The sequence below is a fragment of the Salvelinus sp. IW2-2015 genome, linkage group LG14, assembly GCF_002910315.2.
Source record: "Salvelinus sp. IW2-2015 linkage group LG14, ASM291031v2, whole genome shotgun sequence".
NCBI classification, from domain to species: Eukaryota; Metazoa; Chordata; class Actinopteri; order Salmoniformes; family Salmonidae; genus Salvelinus; species Salvelinus sp. IW2-2015.
Window position 1 is genome coordinate 13,311,582 of NC_036854.1, and position 19,112 is coordinate 13,330,693.

Below are 19,112 nucleotides of genomic sequence, written 5' to 3' on the forward strand. Positions count from 1 at the left end.
ATATTGACAAATGAATAATTAAGATATAATGGGCACCCTAAATCCAGGAGTTGGGCTCAATCCCAAACATTGGGATTTAAATTGAAACATTGAAGTTCAATTTTCAACTGTAAAACACAGTTGCTAATATGCTAGGACAAAGAGTCAGCGGTCATTAGCTTTACTAATGTCTGCCATATCTGATCCAACATGTCTAAACTACTGATACTGAWAAAGTGGTGTAGGAAATTGTGAAAATAGAGAGGAGCTAAGAAAGCGRCCCATACTGTCCGTTAATGATGGATAAGAATACCTATTGATAAGAGCTCGTCATCAAAGCACTCCACATATCGAACATTTTATAGACTGGGATGAACTTTGTCCTTTACTCAGCAGGCTTAACTATATCAGCCGCAGTGGTTAGCATGACACCTTGCCTTGACAATTCCTGACAACSATCTGGTGAAGCTGTAATCTGGAGTATACTTAGAGCCTAAACCTTAAGGTTTTCCAAGTTTCAGACATGATAGACCGAAATATGAAAAATGTTCTGGTTGTATCCATTGGATTTTTATCTCTGTTCACAGCATACGGAGGACTTCAGAGTTTACAGGTAGGAAACTCAACATACTATAGATCTTGGATGATTGGTCCAATCGAATTGCTTCAATGAAATTCAACACTTGAATTTCTGGCTCTGGAAAATTGATGGCACCATCTCTTTCCTGTGTTACAGAGCAGTCTGAATGCAGAGGACGGGATGGGGGTGACATCTCTCAGTGTTATCTATGCTTCCATCATCCTGTCCTCCATGTTCCTGCCACCCATTCTCATCAAAAACCTGGGCTGCAAATGGACTATTGTTGCCGGCATGGGCTGCTATGTGACCTATTCAATTGGAAACCTCTATCCAGGATGGTAACGCAAAACTGTCTAAATCCTCTTCAGACCTTTACTGTTACAGCTTTCAACAAGCTGTGTTTCTTCTTCATGATTGACGCATGTACCTCCCTAGTACCCCAAAGAGTAAAGTTGGTTTCACGTTTAAAAGTTTATTAGCACAGGGTACAGCAGGTGTAAAACAGTATAGTGAAATTCTTACTTGAGAGCTCTTTCCCAACAATACGCTAATAATAATATAAATAGAAAATAAAATTAAAAACACACAAGTACAATATAATTTGAAGAAGAACGAGAATGCAAGTACTGTGCCAGTACCTTATTCAATATGCAGGGGTACGTTTATACATAAAAAGTGACTGGTAGTAAGATATACACTGAGTGTACAAAACATTAGGACTTACCAGGTGAATTCAGGTGAAAGCTATGATTCCTTATTGATGTCACTTGTTAAATCCACTTCAATCAGTGTAGATCAGTGGTTCCCAAACTTATTATAGTCCCGTACCCCTTCAAACATTCAACCTTCAGCTGCGTACTCCCTCTGGCAGCAGGGTCAGCGCACTCTCAAATGTTGTTTTTTGCCATCATTGTAAACCTGCCATACACACACTATACGATACATTTATTAAACATAAGAATGAGTGTGAGTTTTTGTCACAACCCGGCTCGTGGGAAGTGACAAAGAGCTCTTATAGGACCAGGGCACAAATAATAATATAATAATAATCAATAATTTTGCTCTTTATTTAACCATTTTACATATAAAACCTTATTTGTTCATAGAAAATTGTGAATAACTCATCACAGGTTAATGAGAAGGTTGTGCTTGAAAGGATGCACATAACTCTGCAATGTTGGGTTGTATTGGAGAGAGTCTCAGTCTTAAATCATTTTCCACACAGTCTGTGCCTGTATTTAGTTTTCATGCTAGTGCGGGCCGAGAATCCACTCTCACATAGGTACAATACGTGGTTGCAAAGAGTAACAGTGTCTTAACAGCGCGATTTGCCAAGGCAGGATACTTTGAGCGCAGCCCAATCCAGAAATCTGGCAGTGTACCCAAGTGGCAGTGTACCCAAGTGGCGTCGGGAGCAACTGCTTGCACGCACATTAACATTCCACTATGTCTCCCTGTCGTGGCTTTTGCGCCATCAGTACAGATACCAACAAGAGCAGCAGCTACGTTTGGCTACCTACGGACCGTTAGTGGAATTCCCGKYAGAGAGTAACAGTTAATATGATTGGATGTTACCCTGTACCCCAGTTTGGGAATACCTGGTGTAGATGAAGGGGAGGAGACTTAAAAATCCTTATTTAACCAGCCTTGAGACAATTGAGACAAAGATTGTGTATGTGTGCCAGTCAGAGGGTGAATGGGCAAGACAAAAGATTTAAGTACCTTTGAACGGGGTATGGTAGTAGGTGCCAGTTGCACCGGTTTGAGTGTGTCAAGAACTGCAACGCTGCTGGGTTTTTCATGCTCAACAGTTTCCTGTGTGTATCAAGAATGGTCCACCACCCAAAGGACATCCAGCCAACTTGACACAACTATGGGAAGTATTGGAGTCAGCATGGGCCAGCATCCCTGTGGAACGCTTTCAATACCTTGTAGAGTCCATGCCCTGACGATTTGAGGCTTTTCTGAGGGCAAAAGGGGGTGCAACTCAATATTAGGAAAGTGTTCCTTATGTTTTATACACTCAGTGTACATGTAAACAGAGCTGAAAAGTGACTGGTAGCAGGAATATCAAATCTAGTGTTATTAGTCGCATACACATGCTTAGCAGATGTTATTGTGGGTGTAGTGAAATGATGGTGTTCCTAGCTCCAACAGTGCAGTAATATCTAACAAAAGACAACACACACAAATCTAAAAGTAAAAGAATGGAATGAAGAAATATAGAAATATTAGTACTAGTCCGGAGTATCAATATATATGTACATACAGTATATATACATATATATATGTGATGGTTTGTATAGACATTATGTACAGTGTGTGGATAGAATATGTAGTATAACTGAAGAACACGTGGATATAATAGTATATGTACAGCAATAGTTAAATAGGATGGCCTTGACTAGAATACAGTATATARATATGAAGTGGAACAGTATGTAAACATTATTAAAGTGACCAGTGTTCCATCTCCACAGTTGAAGTCAGAAGTTTACATACACCTTAGCCAAATACATTTAAAAACTCAGTTTTTCACAATTCCTGACATTTAATCCTCGTAAAAATTCCCTGTTTTAGGTCAGTTAGGATCACCACTTTATTTTAAGAATGTGAAATGTCAGAATAATAGTAGAGAGAATGATTTATTTCAGCTTTTATTTCATTCATCACATTCCCAGTGGGTCAGAAGTTTTCTATATACTCAATTAGTATTTGGTAGCATTGCCTTTAAATTGTTTAACTTGGGTCAAACATTTTGGGTAGCCTTCCACAAGCTTCCCACAATAAGTTGGGTGAATTTTGGCCCATTCCTCCTGACAGAGTTGGCCTCCTTGCTCGCACACGCTTTTTCAGTTCTGCCCAAAAATGTTCTATGGGATTGAGGTCAGGGCTTTGTGATGGCTACTCCAATACCTTGACTTTGTTGTCCTTAAGTCATTTTGCCACAACTTTGGAAGTATGTTTGGGGTCATTGTCCATTTGGAAGACCCATTTGCGACCAAACTTTAACTTCCTGACTGATGTCTTGAGATGTTAGCTCAATATATATCCACATAATTTTCCAACCTCATGATGCCATCTATTTTGTGAAGTGCACCAGTCCCTCCTGCAGCAAAGCAACCCCACAACATGATGCTGCCACCCCCGTGCTTCACGGTTGGGATGGTGTTCTTTGGCTTGCAAGCCTCCCCCTTTTTCCTCTAAACATAACGATGGTCATTATGGCCAAACAGAACTATTTTTGTTTCATCAGACCAGAGGACATTTCTCCAAAAAGTACGATCTTTGTCCCCATGTGCAGTTGCAAAATGTAGTCTGGCTTTTTTTATGGCAGTTTTGGAGCAGTGGCTTCTTCCTTGCTGAGCGGCCTTTCAGGTTATGTCGATTTAGGCCTCGTTTTACTGTGGATATAGATACTTTTTACCGGTTTCCTCCAGCATCTTCACAAGGTCCTTTGCTGTTGTTCTGGGATTGATTTGCACTTTTCACACAAAAGTACGTTCATCTCTAGGAGACAGAACGCGTCTCCCTCCTGAGAGGTATGCCGGCTGCGTGGTCCCATGGTGTTTATACTTGCGTACTATTATTTGTACAGATGAACGTGGTACCTTCAGGCATTTGGAAATTGCTCCCAAGGATGAACCAGACTTGTGGAGGTCTACAATTTTATTTCTGAGTTCTTGGCTGATTTCTTTTGATTTTCCCATGATGCCAAGCAAAGAGGCACTGAGTTTGAAGGTAGGCCTTGAAATACATCCACAGGTACACCTCCAATTGACTCAAATGATGTCAATTAGCTTATCAGAAGCTTCTAAAGCCATGACATAATTTTCTGGAATTTTACAAGCTGTTTAAAGGCACAGTCAACTTAGTGTATGTAAACTGCTGACCCACTGGAATTGTGATACAGTGAATTATATGTGAAATAATCTGTCTGTAAACAATTGTTGGAAAAATTACTTGTGTCATGCACAAAGTAGATGTCCTACCCGACTTGCCAGAACTATAGTTTGCTAACAAGAAATTTGTGGAGTGGTTTAAAAACAATTTTTAATGACTCCAACCTAAGTGTATGTAAACTTCCGACTTCAACTGTATGTACATAGGGCAGCAGCCTCTAAAATGCAGGGATGAGTATCTGGGTGGTAGCTGGCTAGTGACATTGACTATGTTATGGGCAGGGTAATGGGTGGAGGCCGGTTAGTGATAGCTATTTAACAGTCTGATGGCCTTAAGATAGAAGCTGTTTTTCAATTTTCTCTTAGTACTGAGCAAAAACTTAAAAGCAACATGCAACATTTTCAATGATTTTACTGAGTTACAGTTCATATAAGCAAATCAGTCAATTGAAATAAATAAATGAGGCCCTAATCTATGAATTTCATATGGAATCTCTTATTTTAGCTCATTAAACATAGGACTAACACTTTACATGTTGCATTTATATTTTTGTTCAGTATATAATATACTTATGGTAGTATACTAATGGTAAACAGGAGTAATAGTGACCAGTAGCAGGATAAATAGATAGATACTAATGGTAATGAGTAATGACAATGAATAATCAATGAACAGCAGCATAATGGTCGTAATATATCGATTTTAGACGCAGCGTAGGAGTGAGGGCGTGTGTGCATGTGGGTATAAGTGTGTGGCGTCAGTAATGAGTGTGTGAGTGAGGGTGAATGTGACTGTGTGTATTAACTTGTTATTACCAAGTAGAGTTGGGATTATTACTCTAATGTGAGTTAATGAAACAAATCATATGAGAGTAGTGTCCATTGGCAAAGTTGTTTACACACATTGTATGAATCCTACCCTGGTCTGCTATGCTTCCTGGTCTGTCAGTAGAGATTTAAGCTTACAAACAGTAGGCAGGGTGTCTGATGCTAACCATATCAATCTGTCCTCTTTCAGGTATACTCTGATCCCCACCTCTGTGATCCTGGGTATGGGAGGGTCTCCACTCTGGTCTGCCAAGTGTACCCTTCTCACCATCAGCGGCAACCTGCAGGCCCCTAAAGAAAACAAGAAGGCAGCGGATGTTATCAATAAATACTTTGGCATATTCTTCCTGATATTCCAGTCTTCGGCTGTATGGGGAAACCTCATGTCGTCGTTGATATTCGGTTCAGATACAAATATAAGTAAGAAGGAAGTGCACACATACACACACTTACGTACACATGCGCACACAGAACAAATGCAACTTGTTTGTGAAAGTAGTAACATTTTTAAGTTAAAGGCTAACTGTAGGCTAAAGTCAATCATGTGTAGTCTACATTTATGACACTTGTTCTTGCCCAACCATCCTCTATGGTACTATCTGTCATAATATCTTTATGTCCTCCTAGCTAACATCTCCGAGGAAGCTCTACAATATTGTGGTGCAGGTGTGTGTGCTGATATCAATTCAAACTCCACGACCAAAAAGCCAGCACAACAATTGGTTTGGACGCTAGTCGGCTGCTATATTGGTAAGAACTTATTATTGTTCCTCAGTGTTGTAGGTTGATGCTAGTGAAATGTTCTGCTGCGACTATGTTCAATGTGTGCAACTGTTGTGTTTCAGGAGTGGGTGTGCTGGCCATGATCATAGTGGCAGTATTTCTGGATAACATAGACAGAGATCAGGCCCGGGAGTTCAGGGACAACAGGGAACCATTCTGGAGCACCTTCCTGGCCACATTCACACTCCTGAAGGACAAGAGACTCGTCATTCTCATCCCTTTGACCATGTACAGTGGCTTTGAACAGAGTTTCCTCTCCGGTGAATACACAAAGGTGAGGTGACGACAAGACATATGGTTCATACTCTGCCACTAGGAATCTAACATGGAAGAATTCTTAATCAACGTAAGAGTGACTAAAAGTAATGCGTGTGACCTTCCTTTGGTGTGTTTCCATTGCAGAACTATGTGACCTGTGCATTAGGAATCCATTATGTTGGATATGCGATGATATGTTTTGGAGCCGCAAATTCGTTATGTTCCTTTATGTTTGGGAGGTTGGCAGAATACACTGGAAGAGCCCCACTGTTTTGCGTGGGTAAGAAGAGCTTTCCAATAAAGACATTAACCTTTTCATTGGTATACAGATGTGGATCTTAATTTTTTGCCAGTTTGCTACAGCAGGAACATAATCCTGCAGCAACAGGACATGTGGATTATAATTTAGATCCTACATCTGCAGAACTCATATGTAAAGTCAAAATCACTCACTACTCACCTCTCTTACAGCTGCAGTGACCAACTTTTCCTGTATCCTGGCTCTGTTGTTCTGGAAGCCTCACCCAGACCAGCTGCCAGTGTTCTTTGTGTTTCCTGCCCTCTGGGGCCTGGCAGATGCTGTGTGGCAGACACAAACCAACTGTGAGTTGAGCTATCATTTATGTATTACATGTTAGGTACATCAAACATTTTGTCCAGGACTGAGGTAACAAGGGTTTTGTTCTTGTTTGCAGCACTGTACGGGGTTCTCTTCCCCAGACAAAAAGAGGCAGCATTCGCTAACTACCGTATGTGGGAATCCCTGGGATTCGTTATAGCCTTCGCCTACAGTACCTTCATCTGTTTGGACATCAAGCTCTACATCCTCCTGGGAGTTCTGATCCTCTCCATGGTAACCTATTTGTGGGTGGAGTTCCAAGAACGCAAGAATCCTACTCTTCCAGTGGAGGAGGGAATATACGACACAGACTTCTCAGCAAAGGGACATCACATCCTCAATCAGACCAGCTTGTAGACAAGACATGGATTTGTTATGTACAGTATGTGAGGGAATGACACCTAGTGAGAGAGATCTGGAGATCACCATTCTGCCACTGTCATATGCCAACCCCAATGGGAGACTTTTCTAGTGTGACAAAATGAGAGGTTTTGTGGATCTCTATAAATGTATTATTCTCACAACATCTTGACCCTGAATTATGTGTATTAATTTTCTCTGGTTGCACTTTTTATGCAGAATCCCTGTACAATTCAGATTTTAAAAATGTATTTTTATTTTTATGTCATGGCTGCTATGTTGAATTCAAATTACATCGTGTTATGCTAAACTGTAACTGAGAGTGGAATACAGTACTGAGTCACTAATGAAGCAGATTACAAACTTGAATCTACCATGGAGTTAAAACGATTTAATAACCAGTTGTTCTGTAGTCCAAAGTCTTTGTGGCAACAATACGAGTGGTAGAGCACAGCAGGGTCATCACGAATAATGAAACTTCCCTTACATAATTGTTTTTGGCTTACAATGAGGCTACTCAGGGTGGCTCTGTGCTTCTTCAACCACAAGCAAATGTTCAATAAAAACAACMGATTTACCTTTCAGTGAAAGACTTATGGTGTGCTTTGCTTTTGATGGTGTCTGGAAATACAAAAGGGAATGAATGTACAATTACTTCTTTAATCTCTCACTACTGCTATTTTTTACAGTGATACATGCTCCTGTATTTATCACTGTGTTCATTGTAGGGGTATTTCTTAATACAACTCCAATGAAAAGCCACACTTGGGACATCAAACTGTGACAAGGCACTCATTTTAATCATATGTCTGACTTACCACATTGCTTTATTAAGGCATAGAGCTGATTTAAAAATGGTTTTACAAAACCCACCAATAAAAACATTGCATCAACGACATGATTCAATTAGTTGCGTATTGCAGAACAATTAAGTTCATAAATGACTAATTGACGTACTTCAGGGCCAAAGTGTAGCTACTCTGAGCTTATATTAGATTGCACATCATGAACTGCTGTATTGACCCCCTGACTCACAACCACTGTTGAATATCGACAAGCATAACCATAGAGAAAATGGGCCAAAGTATGTAAAATGTCCTGGTTGTATCCTTTGGATTCTTGCTGTTGTTTACAGCAACTGTAAGCCTTCGGAATCAACAGGTAAGTATTGGTAGAATTACATTGAGGCGTGCATATACCCCAAACCAGATCAATATATGAGCCTCATCTGTTATTTTATTAGTATGGTTGGAATCTCTAATTTGTTATTGTTTATGACATTCACTTATGTAGACAATGTCTTCAAATGCTTCGTAAAGCTTTATATGTTAAACAAATAGGCCTATCCCAGTCAATGTCATAACTATTACTGGGGGTTCCATAACTGTTGTTCATAAAAGCTGTATGAATAAACTTTGTTCCTTGTCTTTTACTACTACGTTACAGAGCAGTTTGAACACTGAAGAAGGAGTAGGTGTGGCCTCAGCAAGTGTGCAGTTTGCCTCCATCATTCTGTCCTCCATGTTTGTTGCCCCCTTGGTTATAAAATACATGGGCTGCAAATGGACCATTGTTGCTGCGATGGGATGCAATGTTGTGTACACAGTTGGAAACTTCTATCCAGGATGGTAAAGCTATTACTGAAAAATATGTAATACTATGTTATGTATGATGTGGCTTTGCTTTGTGACAAAATGTCCACACCTACACATTCCTAGCTTGTTACAAAATTATAGGCTCTTGACCTATAATAAAACCTGATAACAAGATATGTTACTAGAGTTACATGACAACACAACTGAGCTCAGCAGTCATCTTTAGAGAGACAGTGCTGAGATTTATTGAACAGATAAGAGAAATGGTTACTGACAAAACATATAGTACATTGTCAAAAGTTTTAGAACACCTACTCATTCAAATGTTTCTTTATTTTTACTATTTTCTACATTGTACTATAATAGTGAAGACATCAAACTATAAAATAACACATATGGAATCATGTAGTGAGCAAAAAAGTGTAAACAAATCAAAATATATTTGAGATTCTTCGAAGTAGCCACCCTTTGCGTGGTTGACAGCTTTGCACACTCTTGGCATTCTCTCAACCAGCTTCATCTGGAATGCTTTTCCAACAGTCTTGAAGGAGTTGCCACCTATGCTGAGCACTTGTTGGGTGCTTTTCCTTCACTTTGCGGTCCAACTCATCCCAAGCCATCTAAATTGGGTTGAGGTCGGGTGATTGTGGAGGCCAGGACTTCTGATGCAGCACTCCATCACTCTCCTTCTTGGTCAAATAGCCKTTACACAGTCTGGAGGTGTGTTGGGTCATTGTCCTGTTGAAAAACAAATTATAGCAAACCAGATGGGATGGTGTATCGCTGCAGAATGCTGTGGTAGCCATGCTGGTTAAGTGTGCCTTGAATTCTAAATAAATCACAGTGTCACCAGGAGAGCACCCCCACATCATTACACCTTCTCCTCCATGTGCCCACATAGTAAATCGCCCACATAGTAAATCATGTAAAGGTTAATCTGAAATGCCTTAGTGTCCATTGCGTGAGCCTAAACTGAAATTCCCATGCACCCCAATAGGACACACAACCCCTCTATCTAGTCTCCTGATTGCTCACTGTACTGTATTATACTGTGCTGCCTTGTCTCTCTTAGGGAAACCCTGCTCCCTACTTCAATAATCCTTGGATTAGGGGAATCTCCTTTATGGTCAGCTACAAGCACCTATTTTACCATAAATGGTAGAAAACAAGCGGAAAAGGACAAAAAGAAGAACCAAGATGTGATAACCCAGTACTTTGGGATCTTGTTTCTGCTGTACCAGTCTTCAGCAGTCTGGGGAAATCTAATGTCCTCCATTGTCTTCGGGTAAGACTCAACCTCAGGTCAGTGTGACAATAATGGACTTCCACTGTAAAGAGGCAAAACGTGGCATGGCATACCTTATCTACTAAGCTACATCTTGTATGTAATTCACAATATTGACTCATTTACACTATCGACTCACACATTCTATGTTGCATTGAAATGCTGTGTCAGTGAGTTGCGCCTTTTCTCGCTACAAATTGTGTTTTATTGTGTTTGCTACTGTATTTCTCTCCAGTCAACATCAGTGAGAGTGATCTACAGTTCTGTGGAGTGGGTAGCTGTGGCAACATCAGCTTGGCCCCAGGCAACTCCACCAGACCACCGGAGAGATTAGTGCACACTCTGATGGGCTGCTATGTTGGTGAGCCTACTTCCCAATGACAGCAGTACATCAGCTAAACAACTTACGATAGCCAAGCCAACATACAGTGTTTCATAATGCAGTTTTAATCAAGTTGCGTCTTGGTTTTTGCAGGCGTAGGTGTGCTGGCCATGCTCTTAGTGGCTGTGTTTCTGGATAACATTGACCGAGATATGACACTTGAGTTTAGAAGCAACAAGGAGCCATTCTGCAGCACTTTCTTGGCCACGTTTAAACAGCTAAACAATAGGCGTCAGGTGTTTTTGATCCCAGTCACTGCCTACATTGGTCTGGAGTTGGGTTTTCTCAATGGGGAGTACACCAAGGTACAGTACGTCTAATAACAATCCGATATTCTTTATAGATACTGTAGGGTACTGAAGTGATTCTGTTGACTTCTCGTAGGAATATGTGACCTGCGCTTTGGGACTACATTTTGTTGGATATGTAATGATTTGCTTTGGTGCCACAAGTTCCCTGTTTTCCTACGCATTTGGGCGTCTGTCACAATATTCTGGACGGGTAGCTCTTTTCGCTTTGGGTAAGAATCAAGTTAAATAGTTTAGTGAGATCTCTCTTGAACAATATCAATACTATAAGACTCATCACCGGCCATATAAATACTGTAATTTTCCTCTGGCAGCCACAATCACCCAGTTTAGCTGTATCCTGGGTCTGTTGCTCTGGAGGCCTCACCCAGACCAGCTGCCAGTGTTCTTTGTGTTTCCTGCCCTCTGGGGCATGGCAGACGCTGTGTGGCAGACACAAACCAATGGTGAGTTAGTTACTATATTTTTGCATTCAGATCCTTCCATAGAAACATAACACATTACAAGCAAGGCACAATGAATTATTTGAGCTTGATTAAATACTCTATATATTTTTCAGCACTCTATGGTGTTCTCTTCCATGGCCAGAAGGAGGCAGCATTTGCCAACTATCGCCTATGGGAGGCTGTGGGATATGTAATAGCATTCGCTTGTAGCCGTTTTCTCTGTGTGAATACCAAGCTATACACCCTTATGGGAGTTCTGCTGCTCAGTGACACTTTGTTTTTCAGTGGAATATGGTGAATAGATTAGCCCTACACCAAGTGAGAACACTATCGATACAAAACTATTTATTACCGAGCAGATATTTAATGTTAGCACTGGGCTGTAAGTATATGTCTGTTCCAGTCCAAAGGATCGATCTTCAAGTGTCTGCAAATGTGTCTGGATATAGAGGATTTCATAGATTCTTAGTGTTTCTGTCATTAACTGATCCTTCTTTTTGAGGAAAATGGGAAGAAATATGAACAATGTATGTGTTGTTTCTTGTGGATTACTGCTGATGTTCACAGCAACTGGAAGTCTCTAGAGCCTGCAGGTAAATATCCCATAACCAATTATATCATATGTCAGAGTCTTTGCAGGTGGTTAGTCAGTAGTACATCTGGAACTACTGAGACCAACAGGTTGTTTTTTTATTCATAGGATTGCATTTATAGTAAATATATTCTGTTAGTAAATCCCAAAGGATGTTAGATTTTTCAGAATAGTTTGAACTCAGAGGGGATGGGAGTTGCATCAGTCAGCATTGCCTATTCGTGCATTATCCTGTCCTCTGTTTCTCACACCAAGCCTTATACGACTTGGGCTGCAAATGGACTATTGTTGCAGCAATGTGATCTATACAGTTGGAAGCTTCTTTCCATAATGGTATGATGATCTTGCTCTCAGTGAGCCCAGGCATACAGTATGTCAATTCAATCTAATAAATACTAAATATCTTTGTTTTGCAAAGAGCAGCTGCTTACTGAGCTGTTTTCTTTCAGGGTGAGCCTGATCCCAGTCTCAGTGATAATTTGTTTGGGAGGATCGCCACTGTGGTCTGCTGCCATCACATATCTCACCACTACAGGCAACCTGTAGGCAGAAGAACACAAAACAAAAAGTCAGGATGTAGTCAATCACTACTTTGGGATATTTTCCCCTCTTGTACCAGTTGTCTTCTGTATGGGGAAATCTGATGTCATCCCTTATATTTGGCCAAGATACAAGCACAGATAACTAAACATTTTAACTACCTGTGCAGTGTTCATAAATGTTATATGATGGCTTACCATAAAACAGCAGACAAATAATCAACTTCCCATAAAGAGATTGTTACGCACGGCTCTTGGAGGGGGGAACGCAACACCCTGCTACACTCAACTCCCCGTGGAGTGAAAGAGGTATGTGACTGTAGGTGCGGGTCAGGATGACAGACAGAATTATACCATTAACAGGGAATTTATTCCTTCACAATTTATTCCTTCAGGGAAAAAGGCCCTGGACGGAACCAAAGCAAAGAAAGTAAAAGTTAAAGAGCCCCTTCTCCTACCTTACCTACCCACAACTTACCTAACTAGAACCAGCTGGCGCACTACCCAAAATACAGGGGGGGATGGTCCACCCAGGTCTTACCTAGTGTGCATAGACAGAGTACATACTATGGGTATATGTATGCCCACATGCCTCTTGCCTAAGCACTCCCAAGGTGCCTTCCCCTTTGGGAACAAATTAAACAGAATAATACAAATGTAAGTAGACAATTCCAATAATCAAAAACACTGCGTCCTATTGGCACACACATACCTCAGAAGCAGCGACTACAAAATACTTAACAAAACCTATCTGAGCAACAACCAACACAGAACATACCAACAACCAACACAGAACATACCAACAACCAACACAGAACACACCAACAAGCTCTGTCTGCGCAACAAACAATACTGGGGCATACCCAGAAGCTCTTTTTCTGAGCAAAGGAACACAGGCTTTTATACAGCTGGAGAAGGAGTCTGTAATTGCAGACAGCTGTATCCCCCGAGGAGAGGTCAGGGTCAGCTCCAATCTGCAATGGGCCTGACCAATCAGCTGCTTGGGGGAATCCAGGAAGCCATTTCCTGAAATACATACATATACATACAAACCCACAACAACACAGAAACCGGGGAAGTAACAGAGATTCAGCTTCATATCCTTTCTTATTGTGTCTCACAGAAATGTGACCTGTCTCTCTCTCCTTACAGTGAATGTAACTCAAGGTGAAGCTCAGCTCTGTGGAGTGTCCAGTACTGGAAGCTCTAGCGCAGTAATTATAAACTCCACCAGACCTGATGACAAGTCTGTGAACACTCTGTCAGGCTGCTGCCTATGTGAGCTGCCCTGTAAAAATGTAATCATAGGAGGACATACCTTATGTTTACCCCACTGTAACCATATCAATCATATGTCAATCACTGAAACAATCCCCTCCTCTCGCGCTATACAAACATCACAGCAGAAATATCTACTGTATATTCTGCTGGTGTTAATCTTCTGGCAATGATTCCGGTGGCTGCATTCCTGGATAACATAAACAGCAAAAATAAACTGGACTCTAAGGGCAACAAAGCGCCCTTATGTACTGTATAACTTGACACATTCAAACAACTTTGAGATAAGAGACAAGTTTTTCTCCTCCTTTTGACCTCAGACATTGATCTGGAGGTGGGTTTCCTTACTGCGGACTACACTGGTGTAAGTTAGTACGCACATTTACGAAACATATTCCTTAAAGCTGACAATAGTAATTAAAACATATTTTAAAATCACWAAAACTAAGACATTTGTTTTGTTCAGGAAAAACCCTGTATCTGACCACATTATGTAGCTTTTAGAGTTATGCCACATGTGCTTTGGGGATACATTTTGTTGGCTATGTAATGATTTGCTTTGGTGCCACAACTTCCCTATTCTCTATACTTTTTGGGAATCTGTCACAATACATTGGAAGAGAAGCATTATTTCATTTGGTAAGGGGGGACAATGTAAACACCAGACGATACATTTTAACATATCAACAATCACTTTGATGATCCACTTCTACTTACGGTATTAGTGTAACTCTCTTCCAGCTTCAGTGACACGCAGCCCTTATCTTGGGTCTGTTCTGGAGGCCTCACCCAGAATAGCTGCCTGTGTTATTTGTGTTTCCTGCTCTCTGGGGCAATGCAGATGCTGTATGGCAGACACAAATCAAGGGTGAGTTACCCTTTTCCTGTAGTCATGATTGCCTAACCTTTAATAATGTGTGACCAACTAGGTATTGAATCCAGGTCACCCACATGCCTCAAGACTGTTAGCCCTCTGAGCTAAAAACAAACAAACAAAAAAACTGTGCTGTGCATTTATTCTGGAAGCTAACAGTTTTCAGACAAGGTTACTGACCTGTCCATAGTTCACTGAGCCACCAATGTTATAACTTTTACCGGCTGTTCAGATGGAACAAAAAATGTAAGCTTTCTTTCCATTTTTCAGCATTCTATGGAGTTCTTTTTTATGACCAGAAGGAGGTAGCATTTGCTAACTATCGACTATGGGAGTCAGTGGGATTTGTAGTGTTTTATGCGCTCAGAAACTTCCTCTCTGGAAATCATGGTGGGGTGGAATTCAAACAGAGAAAAAATTCTACAGAGGGGGAAATTAAGTCCAAACTGTAGAGGGATATAACATTGACCTGACCACAGAAACTACAAGACGTAGTAGAAGTCTACAAATCTTGACTGTATTAAATAGACAATGTGGAATTACAGCTCTCATGTAAATAGATATGTATGCTGTGAAAATTATGAGAAATATACATACAATTTTTAGTATGTCAAGTATAGGTTATATGTATAGCGGTCCCTTATGTTGGTAGCGGGGTCAACATGGTTCTTTTTACAAGGTTTAAATAGTGTATTACTGCCTATTAACTGATGTTACCAGCTACCAAAGTATTTCGGTATGAATGTGGGTAGCAAAAACAACAACTTGAACTTCATGTCTTCAGTATTCACCAGTAAAAGTGGTAAAAACTTTTTTTCGGTAAAAATCGTTGACTATGTCTTCAAATGTCGGCTAATTGACTTCAAATCGAATTGAAGTCACATCCATTGTTACTGTAGGCTACATTGAATCATGAAAAACTGACCTCCACCTGTCCTGCTCGAACCACATGACTAGGCTACACTCTTTCGCGCGGCAGTGGGTTCACCTAGCAACACGGATGACCGGCAGGCGTGGAGGTCTTAATAACACTCGCAGAACTGAAGAAAGCTCGGGACCGGGCGAGATGTGCCTGTGTTTAAAAAGAAGAGATCTCTCATCAAGGTAGGTAGAATGTAAATACGATATTGGACAATTTCAGTGAGATGTGTGACGGTAATCGAGGTTCATTAATCATATGTTGAATTCTAACGCCCATGTGTGAAGCCTGCTAGCCTGGTTGGTTGCCACTGCCAGTCTGTTTAGCTATTGTCTTCTATTGGCGCATGGCACGGAGTAGGAGTGGAATGTTACAGAGACTGGTACCAAGCACGGAGTACAAAGAGTTGGATGTTACAGAGACTGGCCCCCAGACTAGAAGTTTACAGCCTAGGTTTGATTGCATAGGAACAAAATGATTTGAATTGCAATGATTGTTTTCAATTCAAATGTATTCACAAATATCTTACAAGCAAAGAGCAATTTCTAAGAAATAATAAGGGAGTGTAAGGGAGTGGTCTGATGGCAACAGTTTACCTTCCAAGTTAGGAATAAACTGACTCATTTTGTAACCTCATCAATATAATGGTACTGTTGTTTTTTAGTGAAGGATCAGACTGTTGCTTACCTGGTATGGCCGCAGGGTTGTGTGGCCCCACATCCCTGGTGTTCCGGCTACACGAGGGAGCCCCAGAGCTGGTGAGAGAGGTGCTGCTGGAGAGAGGCTGGGAGGAGTATGACGAGCAGGAGCATGAGGAGGGAGACTGGAACCTCTACTGGCGGACCTCAGCCTTCCACAACTCAGACTATGAGAACATACTGCCATGGCAGAGACTCAACCATCACCCCAAGACTGTGGGCATCACCCGTAAGGATTGCCTGGCCAGAAACCTGAAGAGAATGAGAGGGACGTTCGGCTCGGGTCTTTACAACTTCAGCCCGACAACTTTCATCCTCCCCAATGATTACACCAGGTTTCTGGCAGAGTACACCAAGCACCGTTTGAAGAATGGAGGCAGGTCGTGGTATTGGATCTGCAAGCCAGTGGATCTATCAAGAGGCAGGGGCGTCTTTATCTTTGAGGACATCAGAGACTTGGTGTATGACTCCTCAGTGATCGTTCAGAGATACATCAGCAATCCTCTCCTCATCTCAGGATACAAATTTGACCTTCGGATCTATGTTTGTGTGAAAAGTTTTCAGCCCCTCACCATCTACATGCATCAGGAGGGATTGGTACGCTTTGCGACTGAGAAATACAATTTGACATCTTTGGACAACCTTTATTCTCACCTGACCAACACGAGCATTAATAAGTTTGGCCCCTTCTACACAACAGACAAAGAGAGAGTGGGACAAGGATGTAAGTGGACTATGAGTAAATTCCGCTGCTATCTTCATAGCCAAGGTATCAATGAACTGTTCCTCTGGCAAAAGATCAACAACATTGTCACACTAACTTTGCTCACCATAGCCCCATCCGTACCTTCCAGTCCCAACAGTGTTGAGCTCTTTGGGTTTGACATCCTAATTGATGCCAAATATAAGCCATGGCTACTAGAGGTTAACTACAGCCCTGCTCTCACCATCGACTGCCAAGTAGACATGACAGTCAAGAAAGTACTTCTCAATGATCTGGTTGATCTGATGAACTACAAGTCCATGGACAGCGTTAGACAGAGAGGATATCTCAAACAGAAGTACAAACGCCCGTGCTATCTAGGCAGCCAGTCTCTGCAGTCCCCAATGTTGCTCCCCAAGTCTAGGTGTGAGCACCACCCAGCAAAGAAGAAAAGTCACAGCATCCATTCTACGTTTTCTGACAGTATGAGATACTTTCCATCAGTTGAGATGAACCGGATCCGCTCTGCAAGGAATTCCATAAGCAACACCAAGGGCTCGGCTCTGAATCCAATACTCATCCCACATTCAAAGACTGCAGCTGTAACTGGAAACAGAAAGACACATCCAGTGCTCTCACAGATGACAGAGGCCATCCAGTGGTCTGAGGTTACAGACGTAGAGTCAGAGTTTGATGACAGAAACCTGTCAACATTTGTTAGCCCATGGCAGGCCTCAAGGCAACCAGCCGGGGGCTGCTGTAAGCTACCTGCCATTCACATTCAAAAGTACAAGACTCCTAAATTCCCATGGGACCCTAAAAGCCAAGATAAGAGCACCCCACCACTCCGTGTGGGAGACTTCATACTGACGTTTCCTTTTAATGAGGTCACACTGAAGGCGTCGTGGGACAAGCTCAACGTTAAGACTGCAGTCCACGAGGTTCACAAGCTCATCAGCCAGCTAGCGTCAGGTTTTAGCCACAAACAGAAGAGAGGGACGGAAGATGAGTTGGATAGATGCAAAGAGAAAAAGGATTTTGGGTCTTTGTTTTGGGGACCTCCTCTACTTAGTGAGTGCCACTTGTCAAACTAACTGAGCAACTGAACATTTTTMGGAATTAAGCTTTTGGAATAATTTATTATTAGCACAGCCTAAACATTAATGTGTAAAAACACGAAAGTATACAGTATAAACACACATTATATGGAAAAGAAACCTTGTAATTTGTCCACAATTTCAAAATAACCTATTTTGTATCTATACTGAACAAAAATACAAACGCAACATGCAACATGCAACAATTTCAAAGATTTTACTGAGATACATACATATAAGGAAATCAGTCAGTTTAAATTAATTAATTAGGCCCTAATCTATGGATTTCACATGCCTGGGCAGGGGTCCCACCCACTGAAGAGCCAGTCGCCAATCAGAATGAGTTTTTCCCCACAAAAGGGCTTTATTACAGACAGAAATACTCCTCAGCAGGAAACCGGGCCCAGGTCAGTAAGTTATTAGCCCTAACCTACATGTCAGTCTTGTTGTTTGAGAGGCAAGGGATATGTGGGGACCTCATGAATAATCTGTCATTCTGTGCAACATAAGAATCCTGCTGACACAAATGAAGAGGTCAAGAAGGCTATGACATTGCCATGCAAAAATAAGAAATATATTCCTTCAAGAGAGCAGTATGGACATTCAAAGATCTCTACAAAATAGTTTCAACACAAATGTATTGTATTGATTAGTAGTACTTATTTAGTGTACAATGATTTATGAATAATAAACATACACAATTTAAAAATGTCTGTTTAAACACAAGCACTTAGAAAATGATCAAATATGCCACAGGAAAATAGCTACAGTCAAACACAATGGAGCATTGCTTATTTGGTATAAAGGCTTGAAAAACATAAAACTTATGTTCTTCATTTCTTGTCTATTATGACAATGCCATCCTTGTCCTTAATGCGTACTCTGCCCGAGGGGAACTTGGTCTCTTGCCTTCCATTAGAATACACCGTCTTCAATGTTCCATCAGGATATTCCCTCCGCTTGTACTGGGACGTATGGATCTCTCTTTGGCCATTGTTGAACTCCACTGTTTTCTCTCCACTTCTACAGTTTCAGAACACACACACACACACACACACACACACACACACACACAGGCCTTACACAC

General features: G+C 41.2%; 3 protein-coding genes and 1 long non-coding RNA gene across 5 annotated transcripts in view; 2 read left to right on the forward strand and 2 right to left on the reverse strand.

Annotated features, from left to right (window-relative positions):
* The first annotated feature begins 375 nt into the window (after positions 1–375).
* Positions 376–7,893, forward strand: unc93a (unc-93 homolog A). Its single transcript, XM_024000491.2, has 8 exons — positions 376–592; positions 716–897; positions 5,480–5,709; positions 5,917–6,039; positions 6,135–6,346; positions 6,475–6,610; positions 6,802–6,933; positions 7,026–7,893. Exons 1-8 carry the CDS (start codon positions 503–505, stop codon positions 7,304–7,306), a joined length of 1,386 nt encoding a protein of 461 aa, XP_023856259.1. The 5' UTR covers positions 376–502; the 3' UTR covers positions 7,307–7,893.
* Positions 7,894–9,091: 1,198 nt separating this feature from the next.
* On the reverse strand, positions 9,092–15,116 carry LOC111973208 (uncharacterized). 2 transcript variants are annotated; one of them, XR_002878528.2, is made up of 3 exons: positions 14,452–15,116; positions 12,349–12,457; positions 9,092–11,301 (listed from the first exon to the last, which is right to left on the reverse strand). It is a non-coding gene; the product is annotated as an uncharacterized lncRNA (long non-coding RNA). The 2 variants fall into 2 exon arrangements; XR_002878529.2 differs by lacking the exon at positions 14,452–15,116 and adding an exon at positions 12,655–13,290.
* A 1,088-nt stretch (positions 15,117–16,204) lies between these two features.
* ttll2 (tubulin tyrosine ligase-like family, member 2) lies at positions 16,205–18,022 on the forward strand. Its single transcript, XM_024000742.2, has one exon. The coding sequence runs from the start codon at positions 16,220–16,222 to the stop codon at positions 18,020–18,022; it is 1,803 nt and encodes a 600-aa protein (XP_023856510.1). The 5' UTR covers positions 16,205–16,219.
* Positions 18,023–18,078: 56 nt separating this feature from the next.
* Positions 18,079–19,112, reverse strand: part of LOC111973391 (centromere protein J) — a 40,956-nt gene continuing 39,922 nt past the window's right edge. Inside the window, 1 exon segment of the mRNA XM_024000741.2 lies at positions 18,079–19,048. Within this exon segment, the coding sequence (XP_023856509.1) occupies positions 18,859–19,048 (190 nt within the window). The 3' untranslated portion in view covers positions 18,079–18,858.

Bases quoted from the DNA above. Each gene is read 5' to 3' on its own strand.
- unc93a (XM_024000491.2), top strand. From the start codon at position 503: ATGATAGACCGAAATATGAAAAATGTTCTGGTTGTATCCATTGGATTT. The intron at 898-5,479 runs GTAACGCAAAAC...GTCCTCTTTCAG, and splicing joins GGAAACCTCTATCCAGGATG to GTATACTCTGATCCCCACCT. The intron at 6,347-6,474 runs GTGAGGTGACGA...TTTCCATTGCAG, and splicing joins TCTCCGGTGAATACACAAAG to AACTATGTGACCTGTGCATT.
- ttll2 (XM_024000742.2), top strand. From the start codon at position 16,220: ATGGCCGCAGGGTTGTGTGGCCCCACATCCCTGGTGTTCCGGCTACAC.